The sequence below is a fragment of the Rhipicephalus microplus genome, chromosome 5 (assembly GCF_043290135.1).
Source record: "Rhipicephalus microplus isolate Deutch F79 chromosome 5, USDA_Rmic, whole genome shotgun sequence".
NCBI lineage: Eukaryota > Metazoa > Arthropoda > Arachnida > Ixodida > Ixodidae > Rhipicephalus > Rhipicephalus microplus.
In genome coordinates, this window is record NC_134704.1 from 34,234,694 (window position 1) to 34,257,196 (window position 22,503).

The 22,503-nt window shown below is 48.1% G+C and overlaps 1 protein-coding gene across 2 annotated transcripts in view; it reads left to right on the top strand.

The window, feature by feature from the left end:
• The window catches only part of LOC119174734 (uncharacterized), a 138,990-nt gene that overhangs the window by 55,237 nt on the left and 61,250 nt on the right, over positions 1–22,503 (top strand). The window contains exon 2 of one of the 2 annotated variants that reach the window (XM_037425767.2): positions 18,056–18,169. In XM_037425767.2, coding sequence (XP_037281664.2) covers positions 18,056–18,169 — 114 coding nt within the window. The remainder of the gene's footprint in view (positions 1–18,055; positions 18,170–22,503) is intronic. The other variant, XM_075895185.1, reaches the window with a different exon arrangement.

Here is a 22,503-nt window from a genome sequence, read left to right on the forward strand (position 1 = left end):
TGACGAAGAACAACACGTCTTGATTAATTAAGAGTGCCAATTAATAACGCCTTTCCTAAGTCGACGAGTGTCCTTAGCAAGTATAAGCGAGGTCTATAATCAGGTCTCCTCCTTGTTCTTCTTTTCTTCGCTAGAGGAACAAAAGAAGAAAAAAGACAAAGAAATAAAAGAAAAATGACCCAAGATGAAGACGCCACTGACTATAAGGGGCGTCGGCTATAGAGGTGACACAAGTGTGGGCTCAAGTCAGGGCGCGGTGCATGCCGGGACGGGCGCGATAAGCCCCCGACAGCTTCAATTTCGTCGCATTAAAACAGCGTCTGCGCATGCACTTAGACTTTAATTATTCCTACGGAGCTGCATACGACCGTGAACTTTGCCGTCCGTGCTTCAGATCTCGCCGATATTGCACGCGCGTGCCCGGCACCTCGACATGCACGCCAATGCGCATCCCGCCCTTGAACCTGTAAGCCGTACTCGTGGAAATTAGCAGAAGCGTTCTGTACGTGCTTATTAAAATGGCGGCTAGCTGTACAGCACGTAAAGTTTACCGGCACCAACTGCGCTCTCTCCGGTTCATTTGTGCCTCTTTTACATGCTACAGGAGACGTTTCGCATATACTTTCGCAAACTGCGCCGCTTCTGTAATGAAGCCGCAGCGCAGGAAACAGTAGCAGATGCTGCTCATCACTCGCAAATTACGTACTCGGTCCGCCGTGTGTGAAACGTGCAATTAGTAATTACTACATGCGCAGTGTTGTCCTCTCATAGGAAATATTTCAGGCCGATACGAGGGTTCGGGATAAACGAAGCTTGCATGGGAGCGATATATGCACTGAGACTACTGCTCATGTGCGTACATTGTCTGATACATAGTGGTATATACCTTAATATATGCGTGTATACCATGCGTATATACCGTAAGGTATATAGGCATGGTGTATACCTTACGTTTTTTTTTTACGTGGTCCTCCGGTGCTCGAACAAAATCGCAATGATTAATTTCACGCGTCCATGGGTGACCTCCGCGCGACAGTATGCGCATGCCTGGCATTACAGACTATAGAATTCCCTGGCCTTGACCTGTGCATCGGTGTTTCCTCTCGATGGTTGTCTCTGTGGGGCCACCAGCACGCATAAATCACGTGTGGGAGGAGTTCAGTAGTCTCTGTCTTCTTAGTACGTACGAAAAGAAAAAGCGAAGGCATGTTGGGCAGGGGTCAATATACTTGTTTAGAACTTGTGTGTACTGCGCTATAGTGACATCTAGCAATTAGCCTTAGTGCGAGATCGGCAAGGTTATAGCATGCGTTGTTGCATGTATAAAATGCTTGGTTTTTCGTACCTTGCTGGCAACCCCTATGGTGGTGAGCAGCACATTATATATGTACGTTCAGGTACCTTCACCTCAGTCCAATAGTTCGAGCAGGCATCGTAAAAAAAAAAGAAGAAAAACACTTGGACTATGAGTGCCCACGTCACTTCTTTTACGTGTTTCGTGCGTTGAATTAAAACTGCGACGTTCTCTATTTGAGAAGGAAATGAATGAAAAAGAAGTACAGATAGCTTTGAAGATTGAATTGAAAGAATCCTTAAAATATCAGGAATGAATCATCTTTAAAAGTGCGCATTGTGCGCGGTGTGTTGGATATACGGTTACATTTCAAGAAATCTTCAGTAACACTAGTGAAAATCTCGCCGTCACCTCTAATTGGGACGCAATACTTTGCGCATAGCTTCAACACTTGATAGCTTATAAATACAGTATTTATTTACTGGGTTAAATTATTGAACCGCATGTGAAGAGTTTGGTAGCCAAAAAGAACAACCAAAATGCAGAAAAAAACAAAAGAAACAAAGATCGCCCTATTTCATTGAGGAACACGAAAAAGCACGCGAACTATAAGCATCGCAGTTTTTGTTGAAATCAAGGAGTAAAAAACACACATGGAATCAGACGGATGCTCTTAAGCACAGGTATCACGGAAGCCCGTAGAGTGTAGAGCACATGATACCACGACTTTTGAATGCAGACAGCCGCGGAGATGGCAGCCGTAAGCGGACTGTCATAGCAGGCAAACAGCACACCGATAGTACAGAGGATTTGGGGAGGAACGGACTGGCCGCCGAATAATGCTGGGCTGAAACACTCGCTTCAGCTCTGAGCCGGCTTTCATATATACATGTAAAGTTCCTAAATAAAAAAAAACAAAAACACGAAGTGATTGCTCGCGAGGAGCTAACCCAGGGCTTCTACTGGATTCGGCATGGCACTGATCTAAGACAAAAAAATAAGCACACGCAGCACCAAAAATTGAATCGGAAAAACGTATATACACGCTCAAAAAACGTAGAGCACTTATAGAAAAGAGCCGAGCAAGAGATTTGCGGACCACAGTCGGCACACCGAAATCCGATTTGCGTTGGCATAAAACCTGCCGGGCTCAACTAGCCGCTTTGCTGGGGACAAGCCTTTTGCGCAAACGCTGAGGAAACGGCCGCTCGGAGAGGTGGAGGGGGGTGGTGCCCGACCCGAAAGCTCGCGAACCATTTAACCCGCTCAACGACGAGAACGACGACTGCGACGGCAACTGCGCGTGATTCGAATCGAAGTTGTCGGCGTGCTTCCGCGAAGGGGCATGAACAGCGGCCCACGTTCGAGCGCCCGTGGCATAACTGAGCGAAATGCACAGAAAAGTCGACTTCGTGCGCGTATTATCGTTGAGGTCTGCTTAGTCCGCAGAGTCATTAAACCTATAGGATGGCGGCGGCGCGCATAGCTCTTCGTGCAATGAAAAGGAGAAGCGCGCAGGCCCGAAGCAGTGTTTGGATTTTAACGTCGTGAGGTTCGTTTCAATTTGTTTCGAAGCTTGCTTGTATATGTAGTTCATGTTTTTACAGCTGAGGTGCAATACAGGTGGACAGTGAACAAAGAGGACAACAAGGAAAACCTGTCCACCTGTTTTGCACTTCAGCTGTAAAAATATGAAATGCAAACTATCCCGCTCCCACACATTGCTTCTATTATAATAATCACAGGTAATATAGGCAGTGGTGGATATCACGCGAATAGCATTTCCCGTCTTTACACACCTCTTTGGTCCAAATCCCGAGGACGAAGTATTGTCTTGTTAAGGTAAAAATATTGATGACGATGTTTGTGTGCGAAGAAGTGTACGACATACAGACTTTTCTTTCTTCAAGCATACAGACTTAAAACACGTATTCGAACGAGAGTTGGGCATGTATCCAAAGTTGACGAATGGTTTATTGCAAGCCCTGTTGTAAACTAAGGACACGCTGGCATCATAAGAAAGCCTCAGACGAGCTTAAACGGTTCAATTTAGCCAGAAATTGAGAAATGCTAACTGTTGGTGAGATCGCGGCTCCGTAAAAAATGTGCAGCTGCTATAGTTTCTGAAGGGAGAGACTTACCGTAAATAAGCGCATAAGAATACGAGGTTTTCAGAGGTGCTGAAACCGTCTAATTTACCAAAAACAGCTTGGAAAATGCTGAGGCTGGTCGCAGACTCTGCTCCATGAAACTGCACAGTTGCTAGTTTCTAAGCACATAAGTGTGTATACATTAAGAAATGGAGCGGCTCCGAGTAATTTGAACGTCGCTGATCACTGAATGCACACATATCGTACCGTTCCGCGGCACCGCAACCGGCTACTGTGCAGTTCAATTACATAGTTTTAAACTGATGGCGAGGGTATACTTATTACGAGCTTGGACTCAGTTGGCGGAGCTAAGCGTTCGCGCACATAACAGCTTCCGACCGGCAGAGGCTACGAGCGGCTCAGATATGGCCGTGAGCAGCGCTTATGGAAACCGACTAATTACACAGGCGGCTGACGCCAGAGACTGTATAAGGACGGTGCGCTATTCCAGTGAAGTATACGCTTGAAACCGGTCACAGTGCGCTGGCCGTGAATGCGCAGGGTGAAAATATGAATGAACAAAGTATAAACACGACTTAATTACGGGACATTATATGTAATAAAAAATGCTGCTTAGTGGTGTAGGTGTGGCTCTGTACGTACGCATCGACGGGGAATGGCGCGTCGCGATGTCATTGCGTTTTGAGCGCGATGCCAAGTCTCGCCTTCGCGTAGTGACCGCATTCTGAGGCGGAACAATTGAACTGGTTCGACCAACTGTGCGTTTGTGCGCTGGCGTGCTGTGATTTGCATAGGCAAAGATAGACAGCTGACTACAGACGCTGATAGAATAAGGCGTCCTATACTGACTTGTTCTTCGTGATATTTGCGAATGCCTATACTAAACACTCTAGCATGGACGTTAATGGCAGTGAGGAAGAAGCGCTTATTACTCTTCCTAATTGAACTTTTCCTAACCGCTTATTATCTAACATTATTCAGAGTGTGCGACCTGCACCTCTTATTTAATTGTGTGAGTTTCCCAATATAGGCAAGTTGTATACGTCCACGAATATTTTGCATCAAGCAATAAGCAGTGATAGTTACTTTGACCGAAGTGCACCTTGCAATAAAATTATTATTCAGCTGGAGACAGGTTGTGATGGCGTGACAGCACACTACCGGCTTGAACATGCTTTGCTACGTGCTGGTTCTTAACGCGATGGCCTTGTTGCATATTACGCGTGGCTAACACTTGAGTGTTCCACTGAGAGCTTGTGTCTGATCGAACAGAGAACGAATACTTCAGTCAGAACTCGAAAGGGAAACTGTATAATTGCTCATCTTCGAGTCAAGTGTATGTGAACAAGAAATGCCTCGTTTAGCAGAAATATTTGAAAGCCCTGTACTTCCCTACTCTTCTGTGTCCCGTTAAGCCTCCGCAATGCAGGGTGGAATACCAGATATTTATCTGCCAGTTAACCTTCCTGCGTTTCTGCATTACACTTCTCTCTTTCTCCCCCCCCTCTCTCTCTTTGAGCAAACAGTGCGGTACTAGGAGAGCAGAGAAGTTCGTTGCCTTTAATAATCAAACGAATCACACGCAGATGAATATATCGTTCGTCGATGTTAGATTACTAATCGCATGAAAGAGGGTGGCAAACTGGAGCTTTACCGCAGGCAATGCATGATAGACCGATGCGGGCGAGATATAGCACGAATGGCTGCAGTGAGTCTGTTGTGCGCGTTCTTTTCCTCTGTGCACACAAAACTCCCTCAAACACTGTTTCTGCGAATCCTCCCGCAGCGTGTACACCTTCACTCGACTGCACGCCTGCTGAAATAACGAGAAGATAATTGTATACACCCAATCGCAAATATTCACGTGACTTGTAGAATTGTTGCTCTATCAATGCGTGTAGCTTCTAATCTAGCTGGCGACTGTATATATAGTTGCAATACCAAATGCAAGCTGGAACGCATATTTAAAGGTTTTGTTCCCATAGAAAGACATCTTTCTCGAACATTTCGCGTCCCGCAAGCTTTTGATGTACGTACGTCTCACCTTCTCGTACGACCGTGTTCTGAGGCGGAGCAATCGAACTGACTTGACGAACTGTTCCTTCATGCGCTGGGGTGCTGTGATATCCTACACGTTTTTGCGTGACCCTTTTTAACAGAGTTCTCAGAAACTGAAGATCTCGACTACGCTACCGCACATTGATGGCAGACAGACTAGTTTCAGATGAAGTAATTTCAGTCTGTCAAACATATCAGTCGTCGCTGCCGGGTCGGCTTAACGGCTACGTCGACAAAAACTAGCAGAAACGAGGAGAGCGCTGAGACGTGTCATCCTTCTCTGCGAACAGCATTGATAGCGTGCGTGTGCTCTGTTTCTACATTTTCTCATCGTCCTTCGAATCCAGAGCCCCTCTTCCTTGTAGTAGGTTGATTGATATGTGGGGTTTAACGTCCCAAAACCACTATATGATTATAAGAGACGCCGTAGTGGAGGGCTCCGGAAATTTAGACCACCTGGGGTTCTTTAACGTGCACCCAAATCTGAGCACACGGGCCTACAACATTTCCGCCTCCATCGGAAATGCAGCCGCCGCAGCCGGGATTCGAACCCGCGCTCTGCGGGTCAGCAGCCGAGTACCTTAGCCACTAGACCACCGCGGCGGGAGTCCTTGTAGTAGGTTAGTAAACCGGTTATTTGATGCCACACAAAACTCAAAAATAGACCTGTGGCGTCGTCGGCGAGGCACCAAATTATCACGCGATGACGTTTCTATATGATGTCATTGTGATGTCAAAGCTCGCCAAACTTTGTGACGTGGTGGTGGTAGTGGTTAGAAGATGAGAAAAGGCACCTAATTTCTGCAACATCACTACGACGTCGCCTAACATGAGCTAAACGCACGACATCGTCTCTTGTTCAAAGGGGAGCTGATCTTTTAAGCAGGTGAGCTGCTGGAAGCCTGCAACGCCTCCGATCTCGGAGGCAGTGACAAACTACGTTGGGCGGAGAAAGCTTTCGTAGGGGGGCCGGAAAGGATGGACTACAAAGAAAAAGAAGATATGGCTTTTGCACATCGAATCGTCTTAGGTGAGAGCATAAAGAAAACCGCGAGTTTCTTTCTTCGGGCTATCTTTCATTTCTTTCTTTCTCTTACGCTTTTCCTATCCGGCCGCCCTGTCTGTCATATCTACACGTGAACATGCCCGACTAGTTGCGGCGGTGCTTTACAACTAAAACGATGACAAACAAACAAAAAAGATCAAAAAAACGGCAACCACGAGGCGCAAACCACGTTCGGCGTGTGTCATTGCGGTAAACGGAGCGCATAATCTCTCGTGCGGAAACTTAGAAAAAAATCAAAAACAATGCTCGCTTTAGTTGCGGGTGCGCACACCCGAATTACACGGAGGACCGCGTGTCCGGCATGGGTGCCCCCGCGTTTTGACGCCCGCATGCACGCATGACGAAACTGCAGCGGCGACCCGCGCGGTATCGTTCCGGTCACGTTCGTGCCTCCTCGGCGCGGTGCACGTGGTGCTGACCATTTGCTACGCACCGCTGCGGACTGACTCCGTGGCGGCGCCGACGGGTTCGGGTAATTTAGGAGCTTTGGGAGCAGTTGAGAGGAGGGAGCACTTTACAGGTAGGTGGGAAGGGTTGGCGTATATACGGCAGGAAAGCTGAGTTTCCCGACAAAATGCGATGCAGTTCTCGAGTGGTTTTAAGTTGGGTAGCCGCGCGCCTTGGCGCGTAATAAAGCAAAGCATCATGTGGAATGCAGGTAGGGATATCCCCTACCGATTTCGTTACGTTAATATATGAAATCATTTGCGAAGATACTACGCACCTTGTCAACGAAGCCTCCCTGGGTGCCGCCATAATCCGCTTTGGGTAGTTCTTCATATGCGTGCACACCCAAAAATGGATAGCCGAGAGTGTGACCTAAGCTCTTGTACTTTCGTGTAACAGTACAAATAGGAGATGAAAGAGTTATCTCGGCTGAAAGAGTTCATAAGAGAAAATATAAAAAATATAAAAAAACACACTAGTGATGTAAAGTAAGACAAAGACTATCGTATAAAACTCTAATAAGTACGCAATATGTAATATAATTCATTTTGAAAAGACTTCATTACAAAACTATTACGGATATTATGTTAAAAATGAGAGGCCTGTACGCATGATACCAGCACTATCGAATATAGGTTAGTGTTTGTTTAGTAATGACTGTTACTGTTTAAATATGACTATCGTTGCTCTTTCTTTTATCTCTCTATTAGTAATACTCTATTCTGTAGAAATGAATGCTGTTTGATGTATTCACTACAGCATTACTCTGGTGGTATTAAGACTCAAATGAGCGTTTCAACGAAGGTGCGTGTACACGCGCGCGTTTGCGATGTTGTCCCGACACAGCGGCGTATTTGGCGTGCTAATTATATAGCTGCTAAAGCTATCAAGATATATATTTGACGTCGATTAGGAAACTGAAGCCTCTTCAAACACATAAATGCGCATAATAACGTGTACGAGAGCTGGTTCATCGCTCTGAAGAACATTAGCGGAGCGTTTGTGACCGCCTTAGATTGAAGGTCCTTTCCTGCACAAATAAATTCATTTCGCAACTTACACTCGTCCAGTTTTTGCAACGACGGATCAACGCAGAAAATGCAGTGAACTTCACTATAACCTCGTTCGCGTATAAGGGAAAGCCATGCCATTGCGGTCTTTCAAAACCGACGCGCGTGTGCAAATGCCGATGGTATACGGTAGACGGTTCGTGTACCAAAGCGTTCCTTTGCGGTAAACGTCCACGGTAATTACGGCTTCGCCTCGCGGCTGTCGACGATATGCCAGCCGGCTACCGCAGTGTGCGCCCTAGACCATCGGAGCACGCCACCTTGCAAGGTCGGGCCGCTCCCTTTTTCTCCTGAGGCAGACCCACCTCGTGTATACGTGATCATCCCGGAGTCAGCGACTGCACTCTAATCAACGAAGCAGCTAAATGGCAAAAATGAAACTGGTGGGCAAAAGAATGTCAAGACGTATGGGTGTGTGAACCCGATGTACCTCATCTACATGAGTGTATAAATAAATAATAATAATAAAAACGGGACGTGGATGCGTCAAGACAGTAGCGTGACATAGGGCGGCGGCCGAAATGCACCTGCTCTGAATTGTATCCTTGCCATTGCTTTTACACCGGAATTTCTTCATTCCTTTCTTCCCAAAAGCTGGACTTCTCTCTCATCTTCACATCTTGTGTTACATGTTGCATCTTGTTTCGACATGTAGACTCGTCTTCTTCAAGGCGAGAACTAGGTCTAGCATTGATGAAGACAAGTCCGGCGTCTCCCATAATCATACGGTGGTTTTGGGACGTCAAACCCCACATAGCAATCAACCAAGGAGACAAGTCCCTGGATCGAAATGTCGGCTCGACCACACAAACCCCGTTTACGGATTTTTTTTTCCATCGCAGTCTTCCATTTCCTGTTGTACCCTGCTTCTTGCGTCACACCGTCACAGTTCTGCGTGTTCTTTATGTGTGTGCGAATGAGACTTTTCTGTGCTGTATTAGGAGTATCATATCTTCGTTTGCTATCGCCGAATCGACATTTCGCTCCCACGTGCAACTTCGCATCCCTATGGGTGTTCTGCATGTACAACTTTTATGTGCTGACAAATTTCACATTGTGCGGTAATAAGCAGTGATTATGTCCGTGGGAACCCTTTCTATCTCTCGATCTCATTTTTATCTTTCTTGTTCCTTCTGACAGTCCCCTAATTTGGCGAACCAAACCGGATATCTGTTCTGGTTAAGCTGTTCACTTTTCCTTTCTTTCACATCTGCCTATCTCTCTTTCGTTTGTTGATCAATATAACCTATTGTTACTACATCGTTTGACATTCTAGCGTTTCTTGTTCATACTGCACAACACTAAACCCACGTTTAATCAACATTGCATGCTTGTTGTTTCTTTCCTTGTGTAAGCCTCAACAACATTGCGGCTCTCGCAATTTTTTTTCCGTCAAGCTATGTTCACACTACGGTCGTAAGGCGTCGATTTTTCATAACACGCGTAAGCGGAAGCACAACAAGCGTATGCGTCTAGTTCAGACTGTGAACGTAAAGGTACTAACGTTCGCAACGAACGCATAAATCGTGGGTGAGAGTGTTAAAGGCTAGGCAACTTTTACGACTGCGATACTACGACCGTTACGACACAGCCAATGACCGATCAGCTTTCGGTTTTCAACAACCGGTCACGAGACCTGACGGGTTTTCCGTCCTCCCGGCTGCAGCAGCATCGCGGAGGCGATGGCGGCAGCTGCCGGCGCGGGAAGTGCTACTTCGCCATTCCGCGGTGACGATTGGGTTGGCTTTGTTTGCTCGCAACGTGCGTAAAAAGTTGTTGGGGTGACATGCGCATGAAATTATGAAACATCGCAGCGTCTCCAAGTCGGAGCTTGACGAGTAGGTTGTGAAAGTCGCCATCCACGGCCCTGTCGAGGAATACTTGGCGCACCCAAACTCTTCACTGTCGCCTTCGCCGTCTTCGGGCGATTGAATACACGACTATAAGCTCATTTTGAGCGTGAATTTCTTCCAACTCGGCCAGCGCTCGCGTGTTGATGGGAGCCATATTGGACCGCTAGTGACGTCGATTCTACAGCGACAAATATGATTGGCCTATCGTAAAAATCGTAATGTACGTAGCTGTAAATGTGAACAAAGGTATCGGCTTAACTGCGGTAACGCTTTTTATAGCCGTTGCGTTCGATACGCCGAACGAGCTGTTACGCACGTTACGACCGTAGTGTGAACATAGCATTACTCGACGAAGCAATGTTCACAGCGAACGCGATCTAGTGTGATCCTATATATTTCTTCGATTCGGCGCTCGTCGGACAATGCCTTGCAAAAATAGGTGAGCCTGCGCATAGCACCGAAGCCAGGCCTGCAAGAAAAAATGGCTAAATTCATACAGACAAGACAATGAAATAAATAAATAACGAGTATGGGAAAAGAAAAAAAAACCGAAAGATCTCAGGAGCCAAACCCAGACCGAATCGTCAGCTTATAGGCAGCAGCGGCTGGGGACGGAGTGCCGAAGAACGCCCGGCAATGACGTGTCCCGAGAAACGTGCTCGGACGTCCTGCCGAGGAGGGTGGTCGCTTACGCCGCAAGAAAGGGGAGGAGTTGTAAAGGTATTAGAAGTTGGCGGCGCGGTCATTTTGCGGCCGGCGATGCGTGTGTGTGTGGCTGGGCCACGTTTTTTGCGCCGGCTCACTCGAGCAGGCGCGTGCGCCCGTCTTTTGTGCGTATGTATTCGCAGCTATAGTTTTCTCCTTCGTGGACCGCCGGCTTGTTAGTGGAGACCCCAAGATTATCCCCGGATCGCCTTCCTAAGTATATATCCCGTGGTATCACGCGTACGTGCTTCGACGGGCCGCTGCAATGTCTCGCGCATGTGCGTGCGTGCGTTGCGTATAAGCACGCAACGCAAATGGTACGAAAACGCACGCACACACCCAAGGAGGCACGCACGTGAATGAGACGGATCGGCCGGGCGTGAGGAGCATCGAGCCTCCCTGAGCGGCCGTTTATATCGGACGCTAAGAGAAACAAGAGAAGAGTTGCTGCGCGGGAAATCGACGGCTTTAGTACGTACGTATACGCATGTACTGGGTGATGGCGGTTGAGCATCCATGGAGCTGAAGCTCAACAGCGGGCAGTGTGGTTGTTGGTGCCCAGTTTGCCTGCGGTGGGAGGAGGAGGAAGAGGAGATTGCTGATGCTGACCGCGGAGACGGACACGAGAAATCGTGAGCCCATTTGTAAAAATTTCGGCCGTTTTCGAGAAGCCGAGATTAGCGCTGTGAAGGAACGGCGTTTCTCCGCGGCGTTGAGGGGGGTTGGGGGGGAGGTGCATGGAGCTGCAGCCTGCTCACCAGACCTCGCTCATGCCGCTGCCGAGTGGCACCTCCCCTTGTCAGAAGAGGAATTAACCGCACGTGAAAGGGACGGTGGTCGGAGAGAATGATTTATGCCGGGAGAAAAAATAGGAACACAATGAAGAGAAAATATAAAGGATAGAGCGAGAAAACATCTAGGAATGAGCGTCAACATATACAGGCGAATAGGCGGAAGATTGTGCGAGTGGTTCGCGAGGAAGAAGTTCGGAAGTAATCTACGTTGCGTGCGTCCGCGGGGAGCGAGCACACATCTGTCCGCCTGCGGGAATCTGATGGCGTGTCTACGGTGTAATGTAACGAAAGATGTGGACACTTGACGCTCGTTTGGGCTGTCGGAGGCCATCGAAGTGAGTGCCGGGCTGTTATTCTTCTGTTCGAGCATTCTTTCTGGGTGGTCCCTTCACTTTTCGTCGTGGCTGACTTGTATTGACGCGCTGTCAGCAAGTATCTATCCAGGCTTGAAGTGTATACGCTTCTTCGAACTATAGCCGTGCGACGTTTCCGTGCATCCCCAAGGCTAACTTCTTTGTCGCCTCTTCTGGTATTCCCTGGAGGCTGCCGAGAAGTATAACACGCACTGCGTGCAGGTATTTAATTGATAAGCGTATATGATGAATATTATAACATTCATCACTCGCTTTTGTTTATTACCATCTTTTCACCTTTCCCCATTCAAACTCTGAACGACATTGCGTGTTATTACTTTCTCTATAGCCTTCAAGGGATGCCAAAAGAACTGACATATGACGACCATGGTTGAATGGGACTGAACTGTATGTAGGATTTATATGAAGTAGCTCGTTCAGCAACAGAACGCCCTCACTGCTAAGACATTCAGGTAGATACCCCTATATGAATGTATATTTTGGAATTATCAACGTAGACGATCAGTTAACATCATGTAGTCGTCAGTGTGCAGTCGAAACCTCCTTCACAGGCGTTTGAAACAAAAATTAAGTCATTGCACTAACGCGAGTTCTGACCTAAGGACACATCTTAGGGGCGAAGCCCCTCTTAGTCTAACCTTGTCATGCGTCATGCGTAACCGAGAGAAGAAGAGACCAGAAAGAAAAGAAGGTAGCATCTCCCGAACAATATAATCGACGGCGCTGTCTCTTAGAAGTACATACAAACTGCAGTTGAGTGAGAATATTCTAGATGGCGCTGTACCGCTACTCTCTGATTGGCTGCTGCGCGGGCTGTGCCTGGATACACGGAGAACGAGTGCCTCTCTCAGTCTCCTGGATAGTCGCCGTACGTGGCGGATAGTTGGTGGGGCATGGACGAAGCAGAGCGGCGGGCGCGTTGAAGACGCTCGACTTCCTTGGCTCGCGTCTCGTCGGTGTTGCCCGCGCGCCGTCTGCATTCTCGAACGCGATCAGACGCATGCACGTATGCACAAACGGACAGACACACGGATGAATGGATGGACGGGCGCTTCGCCCAACTCATCATCATTCACTCCGTGGATATGCTGTGATATTTGTATGCTTTGCTGACAAAATGACAAATCTGATGATGCGTTATACGAGCCACGCCGGCGTCGCTCACATTTCCTCATACTATACTCGTGACCCCAGCCTGACGCAACGCATATGGCATGTAATCTTCCATGCTGCGGCAGCGTGCGCAACCTAACATAACCGCTCGTTTACTCTCATCGGCAAAAACAACTAACAAGGAGGGGCATATCGCATGCGGCCGTGAGAGCCGCGCGTGAGGGAGGACATAAAAGAAGCTCGAATGAAGAAGGAAGGAAGGTGAGCATGTGGGTGCAGGAGAAGGAATAATTTAATGGCACTCCCGGACCGGTAAAGGCGTCCCCGCTCTGGTTTCTTCTTCTTCCAATGGAGGTGCCACGCTGTCCCCCGTCTATTATTAATGCGGGATTAATGGTAATGACACGCCGCACGAAGAGAAGCGTCCAGCGACGCGGCCGCACATCCCGAAGTCACCTGCCCAACGTGCCCATGCTCAGCGAGCTCTTCGGGGAAGGTCAACTGTACGACGCTACCTCCCCCCTTCCCCTCAAGCTCCCACCTCAACAGCAGCTTCTCAGCGATCGCATGCCCTTCTTTCAATATCGCTCGCTGCTTCTGCAGCATCTGCTTCCTCCGCACCGTCTTCTTCTTTTGCTTCCTCTTTACCTGGGTCGCCTTTCTTCTCGTTTCATTCTTTGCATGTTTTCTTTTTTCCTTGCGTTTCTTTACGTTTCGAAGATCTGGTGGTGCTGAGAACACTATGCGACCGTCTCCTGGCGAAGCTGGCCATGCTGATAGATTAAAAATGGCTACCGTTCCCTCCTATCGCCATAACCTCCTCCTCTTCCCCTACTCTTTCCACATCGCCCTGAGGTCATACGCACCATCTTCGAGAGACCTTATTGGCCCGAACGACGTCGCCGATCTGCTTCTCTCCCTCTCCCCAAATAGCAGAGACAAGTACGGCACGGTCTACTGACGTCGAAGAGGACGCGGTCGCCTCTGGCAATGCGCTAGCATATGTACAGCATCTATCAATGCGGCCTGCCCGAACGCTCTGGGCGAGCCGGGCCCACTGCTGTAACCAGCGAGCACCCCTTTTTGCACGCCCCGCAAACTGCGAGGGACCGGGCAAATATGTACAGCGTACAAACAACGGGTCTTCAACTCGCTCGCTTCCCTTCCTCGCACACACTTCGTAAGCGCGTAGCATACATTCGTTCTTGCGTTCTCTCTCGCCTTCTTGCTTCGAGCCGAGGGAGAGTGTATGCGCGTATGTGCGGCTTCATAAAGCGCGCATGAACACGTTTCGGCGCCTGCCATTTCGCTACGCTCGGCGTCGGGAGCGTGAGAAAAGGTTCTGGGAAGGACAGCGACGGCTGCTACTGTTCGGAGCGCTAACTTATATATAGTGCGTCAGTGGTGCATCTGCGTGTACACGTGGTGCCGGCGGCGCTGCTCTATACTGGATGATTTTGTTTCGGAACCCGCGATTGAACTCTCCGCCTAGACTGCTGGATCGAACGACGTTGCATGCAGCCGCGGCCGATAATTGCGGACGTGTACGGTTTGTGTCCCGTACGCGGAAAAAGAAAAAGGGTTGCCGCGCGAGAGGTGCGAAGTAGCACGTGTGCCGTACGGTGCCGAAGCGAATCGCTCGCTGGAACGGTGGGAGGGGTCATGTGAATCGTACACGCGTAGGCATCGTCCTCAGCTGCGAATGATTTGCCACCGGCGTTTGGGACGCAATTACTTGTCGTTCGCGAGGAGGACGTTTTCTCGCGTGCTCGTTTAATTTGTTGCGTGAGAGAAGTGAGGGATCGTTCGAACGATATCGACTTTGGTACTTGTCAAGGAGGTAGTCAATAAGATCACCACGGCACCATCGCTACATTGATCAGTGTGTTGTTCGCTCGGTGATTTGCAAAACGTTATACAGACGTTTTCGAAGACTTTCCCAGGGTATATATAGTTACATTGAATTGCAGAACGGAAATGCAATTCGCCTCTTTGCGTAGCAGTTGCTTGTGTCATGTCTAGCATTGTCTTAACAGGAGCTGGGTTTATCCGCCATGAACAGGCCACCAGAACTTAGCTCTAAATGACTGCTGCTTTCCGACCAAGAAGCGCTTGCCATAATATATTGACCGACAGACGTGATGAGATGCATTCTAGAGTATTCACTTCGCATTCAAGTTGTCCGTTTAGCCAATGCAAGAATGATAGAGCAGACCACGAATCGTGACTCTACATTCTTTTCTAGGCAAGACTCCATTTGTGTGACGAGCATCAATTTCCCCTTCCTTACAATGAGGATAATAAAACGGGCACTGAATTTGAGAAATATTGTGAGCTCGTGTCATGTTTATAGTACGACTTTCCAAGCTTCCGAGGTAAAGACCTCGATATATTTTTTTATAAAAGCCCGAACTCCTTTACTTTGTTAGATGTTCGAGCTACGTGATATACGGTGATAACTATACGCTTCTGCATCCACAAAACTGTTACCTTTCGAGCGGGAAGTTGCAAAAATTTGTGAGCGAAACTGGGGCCGTTAAGATGGTTTGGGGATATCAGCACAAGATGGCAAATGAGCTCTCGATGCTAGATATACCAATAAGTGATGAAGGAGTCCGAAAGGGAGCTACGGTGACACGAAGACATAATAGCAGCTGCACGCGGCCTCTGTCTGGAGTTATCTACTGAAGTGGTGAAAGAAGACCATATATATATATATATATATATATATATATATATATATATATATATATATATATATATATATATATATATATATATATATATATATATATATATATATATATACCACAAATTGAAACGAAACGAAGCGTGCGTAGTACGATTAACACATGCAGCGCACACCGCGTAAGTGTTTCATTGCAATGTTTGTCGTGGCACACACATGTGCCGATGTGTATGTGCCCCTCATAAATAGAATGCTATGAAATTTTCGTTTCTTGTGCGTAATGTAAATAAGCTTTTTATAAAGAGGAGTCTCACCGCTTCTGCAGCATAAACACCTTCTTTGCAACTTTATTCCAATTTGCTCAAATATTTAAATTGTTCGCGGGAGATAAATGGTAAACCTTGTTGGAAAATGATTAAAAAAAAAACGTCATGTATGTACCTTATGGGCATATCCGTGGAACTGTATTTTATTGTGTTCCAATGTAAAATTTCCGATGAACTTCTAAATTTATTGTGAGAGCAAAACCTCAGCTATTTCTTGGTCATCTTTGCTGTAGCTATAGTTTGCAATCTAAGAATAAGTACGGTCTCCACTCACAGCCACCACTTTCCCACCCCAAGAAAATTTCCATAGACGTTCCATTCACACGGGGAAGTTTATTGCATGCTATAGTGACCCAGGCCCATCGCTGGATGTTTTTTTTGTTTTTTTTTTTTTGTAGGGGAAGGGGCAGCACTTGTTGAAGGCCTTGAAAACACATGCTTCTTATTTTTTCCTCGGTAAAACACCCCATTCTATATCCGAATTTAAGGGATAGTTTTCGATATGCGCGGTATTTACAGTAGCACAGAAGAAGTACCTATGGTTCCAAAGCAAGCCATCTTGCACAATTCTTTTACATAGATTATTGGCAAGCGTGCAACTGTTCTGTGGGCCGAGTTTATATATATTCTTGGGTTGTAATCGACTATAGAAAATATTGCAAGCATCTGCCAAGCTTTGAACGTGTAACAGCGCAGCTAATCAATGGGGCGCGACTGATTTCTTGTGAGATTGCTACCGCAATACGCATGTCTCTAATTTGTTGACAGATATTGGGCACAAAGCGTTCAACTGTCCCCTTCTAAGCGGCGCATCCGGAAGCACAGTCCATACCGCCCCACCACACATCGTCTTCCCGCGGTATATAAGGTCACTGACTGTGGCTCGGGCAGCTACGGCGTCTTCCTCACGAGCAAGTGAGGCAGGGGAGAAGCGTGGTCGGGAGATTCCCCAAGAGGGGGACGAAAAGGCGATAAGGAAAGATCTACGGCGCGTCGGGACGTTAAAGAGCCTGTCGTCCGACGCGCCAACGCAAACACGCGCGCTCGCGCGCCTTTCTTCTTCCTCCCTATACACGACGGCAAGCGGCGTCGACGACACAATCGCCCTCGGAACGCCGCCTCTCGGTCCTCGGCCCGAACCCGTGTTAAACAGCGTCAACAACACTTGCTTCCCGTGCCGAGAAAAGAAACAAAGAGAGAGAATAAAGGGAAGGAATGGCGGGAGACTCCCTGGAAAGGGGAGCACCGAGACAACTCTCCTGGTCTCTGCAGTTGCCTGCCCGCTTGAGTCCTCTGTCGTGGAAAAGGAAGAAGAAGAGGGGCGGGCTCGGCGACGGACGGTGCATTCGGGATCAGTCTCTGCGCTTCTCGCGCAACGGAGACGAGTGAGCGATCTTGTTCACTTCGTCTGCAAATATTTCTGTTTCGCTTTTTCGCTCTAGAAGGGGCTGTTTCGAGTCGCGTTTTTCCCAAACAGCAAAGAGGAGTAGGCCGCAGTGTTAGCAGTGGGTTTAAGAGGGTCGCGCGGGAGTTTGTGTGACCGAACCGACCCCTCCGGTTGGCAGCCGCAGTTCGGTCAGAGTTGTTTACCCGAAGAGCTTGTTGTGCGGACTGTCGTCGCGGCTTTTCTTGTAGGAAACCCGTGGAACATGTTCAGACTTGGGAAGTGTGCGCACGTTTTACTGCTGAGCTCCGTTTTGGCGACCAGGGAGCAGGGGGAGATTATACTAAGCACGCACACACGTCTATGGGGCACAAAGGAAAGGACGGTGTACACGCTCTGAATATTTGATGTTCTGTGGCGCGTGCGGTCGGATTTGGGAGAGCAGTAGTGTAGGGCAGTCCTTCTGGAAAGTCCCGATATCTTTTTGTGCTCGATAGTGGTTTTGTCTATCCGTCCCGTCGGTCCTTCTTACGGCATCTCTATGCCCACGCAATGTCGATCACAAGCGAAGCTGCACGCCAGCTTTGTGAATGGTTGTAGACGTGCAGTGGTTGTAGACGTCACTTTGAATGGCACTGCGACAACTTTATCTAGATAAAGGGCCATGGCACTCTCCTTGGGGTTTGTGAGTTTGGTTTCTACGAGTATCTTTGTTTCTGCGAACAGTGTTCACAGTTGTTGTTAATTTCTTTCTCTCCTTTCTGTGTGCAGGCAAGAGCTTCACCATTACCATCACACTGAGCACGAACCCGCCGCAAGTGGCCACGTACACCAAGGCCATCAAGGTCACCGTCGACGGACCCCGGGAACCACGCAGTAAGACGCGTACGTACTTCCTCGAAAGACGGGACCGCGGCCACCAGTGGTATTTCTTTTTGACACGATTCCATTTCTATTCGATCGAGATTCAAATTACAACCAACTGGGTTCATTCGGACCGACAGGCCATGAGCAGTCCTCACTGATTTCCAAAGGACATCGCAGCGTAGCATTTTGCAGAACGAGCATCTACACTGAATTGCAAAAAAAAAAAAAAAAAAACTCACACTTCCAGAAATAGCAAGGTTGTAAGTATCTTCGAAATCCTGTATAATGATCAGTAGAGGGGGCTCACTGCTTCTTGACTATCGTTTATTTCGAGTAAAGCTCGCAGAGTGGAATCGCCAGAAAGGAATGCCAACTGGAATCGTGCCTTATGAGAACACAGGAACGCAGTACTTTATGCACGTGGCTGCCCGTTTCTAAACGGAAACAGGATAACTGGTCCAAATATATAGCCTGGCTATGCTTGTTCATCAACTTCAAAAGCTGTAAATAAAGCTCAATGCCGATAATTCGAGTGGTGTATGTATAATCAGCAACTATCACAATCGCTAACCTGCAAGAAAGAATTAAACATCTATAAGGTTGTGGGTTCGAGCCGATGTTTCTAAAACCGGACTTGTCTTTCTCAATGCTTGAACTCGAAAAGACGGAGAAATTCAAATCAGATTTCAAGCATAATAGTTTGCAGTAGTCATACATCTGAATGCTATATGTGACAGAGAGGCAGCACCTTATGTTAAAAGTTATACGAAATGTAAGGAAGGTGATACAGCCTATATGAAATCATAATTGTACTATTAAGGGACAGCTGTTGGTTCCTCGCATTGCAGACGCCCTATTGCGGCTGTTCTGGAGTACACGTACTATTCGTAACGTGGGAACGGAATACGCGTACAGAGGTCGAAGGCATAGGTCGAAAGCGATTTCCCAGTTCGGTCGGCTCCACTCCACATGACGCCGGAAACGGAAATCGGATGCATACCTGTGCATAGCGCACACATAATAGGAGGAGGCCAGATTCGAGACGCGGTCGAATTCATTAATATATAGAGCAAACTAAATTGTTAGTAAATTATAAAAAGACTATTTATTTGCCACGACCACACCTGCGTAGGCTAAGCGACGAGAAGAGGGAATCACTTTTTACAAATGATTCTATTGAGCTGCGAATGCTTGGACGTCGAAGCCACTGCACCTTCTTCCTTATAATGCAAAAATATTTGAAGGGGGTGCAACAGCATGCAAAGTGTACATAATTAAATTTTTAAATAACGCGTAGGTATGCAGTTCTTGCTAGGCTTCAAACTTATTAACCAGTTCAGAAGCGGCAAATACATTCACTTTGTTTATCCGGCCACTAATCCATGCCGGTTTTCATTGCGGTGTATATGCGGCCACAAGCCACTACAGAGATGTGAATGGAACTATAGGCCGAAATTGGTGACGCCGTGAGATTTTTGTGTGCTCGTACATATATAGATAAGCCATCCTATACAAATATAGCACAGGGCGCAGGAGCTGGCGTGGAAGGCTATTGAAAGTTGGTGTAGGGCGCTACGTGCACGTTGCGCCCAACGTATACGGTCGCCAGGGAATTCGAAATTGGAGCCGGCCGCGGGCCACCGCCAACGCGTGGTCCACCTTTAATCAAGCGTCGTCGTCGTCGTCGTCCGATGCAGCCAAACTCATTTATGGCTCGGGAAGATTAATTAGCGCCACCTTTCCTCCTCTCTTCTCTACGCGCGGAGGGTATGCTTTGCCTTCGCCCCTTTATCAACTGCGCCACTGTCGCTTCTTACCCTCCGCCAACTCTTCAATATACCGCGACCCTGCATGAGAGCCGCACATGTGACAGTTTCCGTCAGCTCAACCGCTCGATACGATGACTGTCGGGTCCGTTGGTGCGCATCGGTCAGAGAACTATGCGCGGAAGTTAACTTACGGGAGAGAAACAGAGAAAAAGAGACGGAAAGACAAGGAGTTTAATCAGACGCACGTCCGATGTACTGCCCTGCCCTGGGTATAAGGAATCGAAGGTGAAGAGGAGACTACAAAGAAAGGAAAAGAGCCAGAGATAGTACTAGTCGCGCACGCACTTGAAGTTGAGCGTCGAGTCTACAAGCAATACAAATATGGCAGAAGTTACAAATTGGAAACCCGAAGAAGGGAACATTCTCTAACACTGTCGGGGTGTAGGTGGAATCTACGTTTCGACAAGGGGTTTTGTCTTCTTCAGGTGGTCTTGTCTTAAAGACTGAGAACTTGAAGAAGACGAGATCGCTGGTCGAGACATTGGTTTCAGCGGCAACCCGTGTTCAAGAACGTTCACCTCTTCAAATCCAAATGCGGTCGTGAAGACCTGCCGAGCGCACTTATACGCTATAAGCGCCTTCGTTGCTTTCTGCGCCGTCAAAGCGTACTGTCATGGTCCAAAAATTTGGACTGTCGAAAGTAGGCTGGGCTGCAGTTGGTATGTAATTAGTATTACCATGCTAGAGCTGGTATCTCTAGCTGTCTTAGCGAGCGCGAGAGTTGCATGCGTGTATATCGTGGAAGTGTGCGGGATCTTACCAAATCATTCTTTTTTTTTTCGTTGTGATGCAATATTAAGAAGAAAAACTGTAGACCTATACGCATATCAGATCGAGTGCACCGTTGGCGCCGAAAGTCACAAAGTCTGTGAAAACTTTTAATTTATCGGCTATTTGAGACTACGTTTGGTCAAACGGCACAATACGTGTTCTTACAACGTTTAACTGACAATAAATTCAGCCGACATGTTCAGCCTTTTTCTTGTGCGACTCCTCCTCCTACAGTCACGATCCGTGCCAAGAATAGTTTGCCGCCACAAAGTTTCATAACGCGACAAGCGTTCTTGTATGAACTTGACTCGCAGTTCTTGCAGCCTGCGAACAATACCGAGACAACGCGTCCGAATCACAAACATTCAAACAGGGACACGTGCACGCGCCCACCAAGTCGGACGTTTTCTTCGCATTCTGTTGCAACCTCTTTTCTCCTATTTATCCCTTCCTTAGTGCAGGGTAGCAAACCGGGCATGTGTCTGGTTAACCTCCCTGCCTTTCTTTGCATCTTTATCTCTCTCTCTCTCACTGTCGCACGCCGATTACTCGGAAGCCATGGTGCGGTGAAATGGCAGCAGCGGCTACGCAAATGAATTTGAATCGCCAAGAACCCGCACCGCTACCCTCACCCGTCGCACGATCGCGAATTAGACGTCACCCGTCACGATGTGCGCGTGCTCCTTTTATGTCACCTCGTTCTCCCAGAACGTGCCGCACGAATACTGTGTAGCACACACTGGCATGCCCGTCATAATGACCCTCGCAATCTAGTTCCGCACCGCAGTGGCACATGCATACGGGCATCGTGTCTGAGCGGCTGACAACCAGGACGGCCGAAATAAATTGAGAGGGTGGACGTATGTGGCGCCCCTGGCAGCAGCAGTGGAGGGAACGCAGTACCTATTATACAATTTGGCGCGAAGCGCACTGCTTTGGAAGCCTTATTTGTGGTGTTGCCCTCATTAGCTTCCTATAATGCGCGTACGAACCAGAACGTAGAGGCGGCAGTGACAACGGTGTAAGCCTTGGCGCACCGACCGGACGGGAAATGATAGACCGACGACGATATATACCCGGACTTTAAGATAAGTGCAATCACACGCCATAGGGGAATTGTGGTACCCGCAGGAACGCGTCGTATACTGCCGGCGGACTCGTGGTCTGCGTGGATATGTTATGTTCACCGTTCTCCGCATGCGATGCCGTGTGAGCTGCCATGCGCGCTCGGTTCGGCTGAAGCGTCTGCGGCGTGTTGTTCGCCAGCGCCCGTGTATGTTGTGCGTGTATACGCGCATGCGCACGGCCGAGGTCGTGACGTGGTACTTATATAGACGGGACACGTGCAATAGATGCATGGCGCGGCCGGCGGCGGCGACCGGCGGCTAATGCTGTCATTTGCGGATCGAGAGCGCGCACGCATGGTTCTGGAATTACGCTCGCAGAGCGTCGTGATGAGGAGAACAGGGCGGCGACGCCAATATGTGACTTTCAAGACTGAAACCACATGCAGAGTTTCTCGATGGACGCACAAACATCAACCTCCTGGTTAGGATTTCAGATCACTTGCTCTGGCTTGGTTTGTGATGTCGGTGGTAATAATCGTAATAATTCAGTGCTGCCCATAAAAACGCTATTGTAAACGTTTGATATACTGGAGAGATAGCAAACGAAGGACAGTCATACCAGCCCAGGCCAACCTGTGGTCACCTTCGGCTTTCCGACCGACAATCAAAGCGCATTACGGATGGT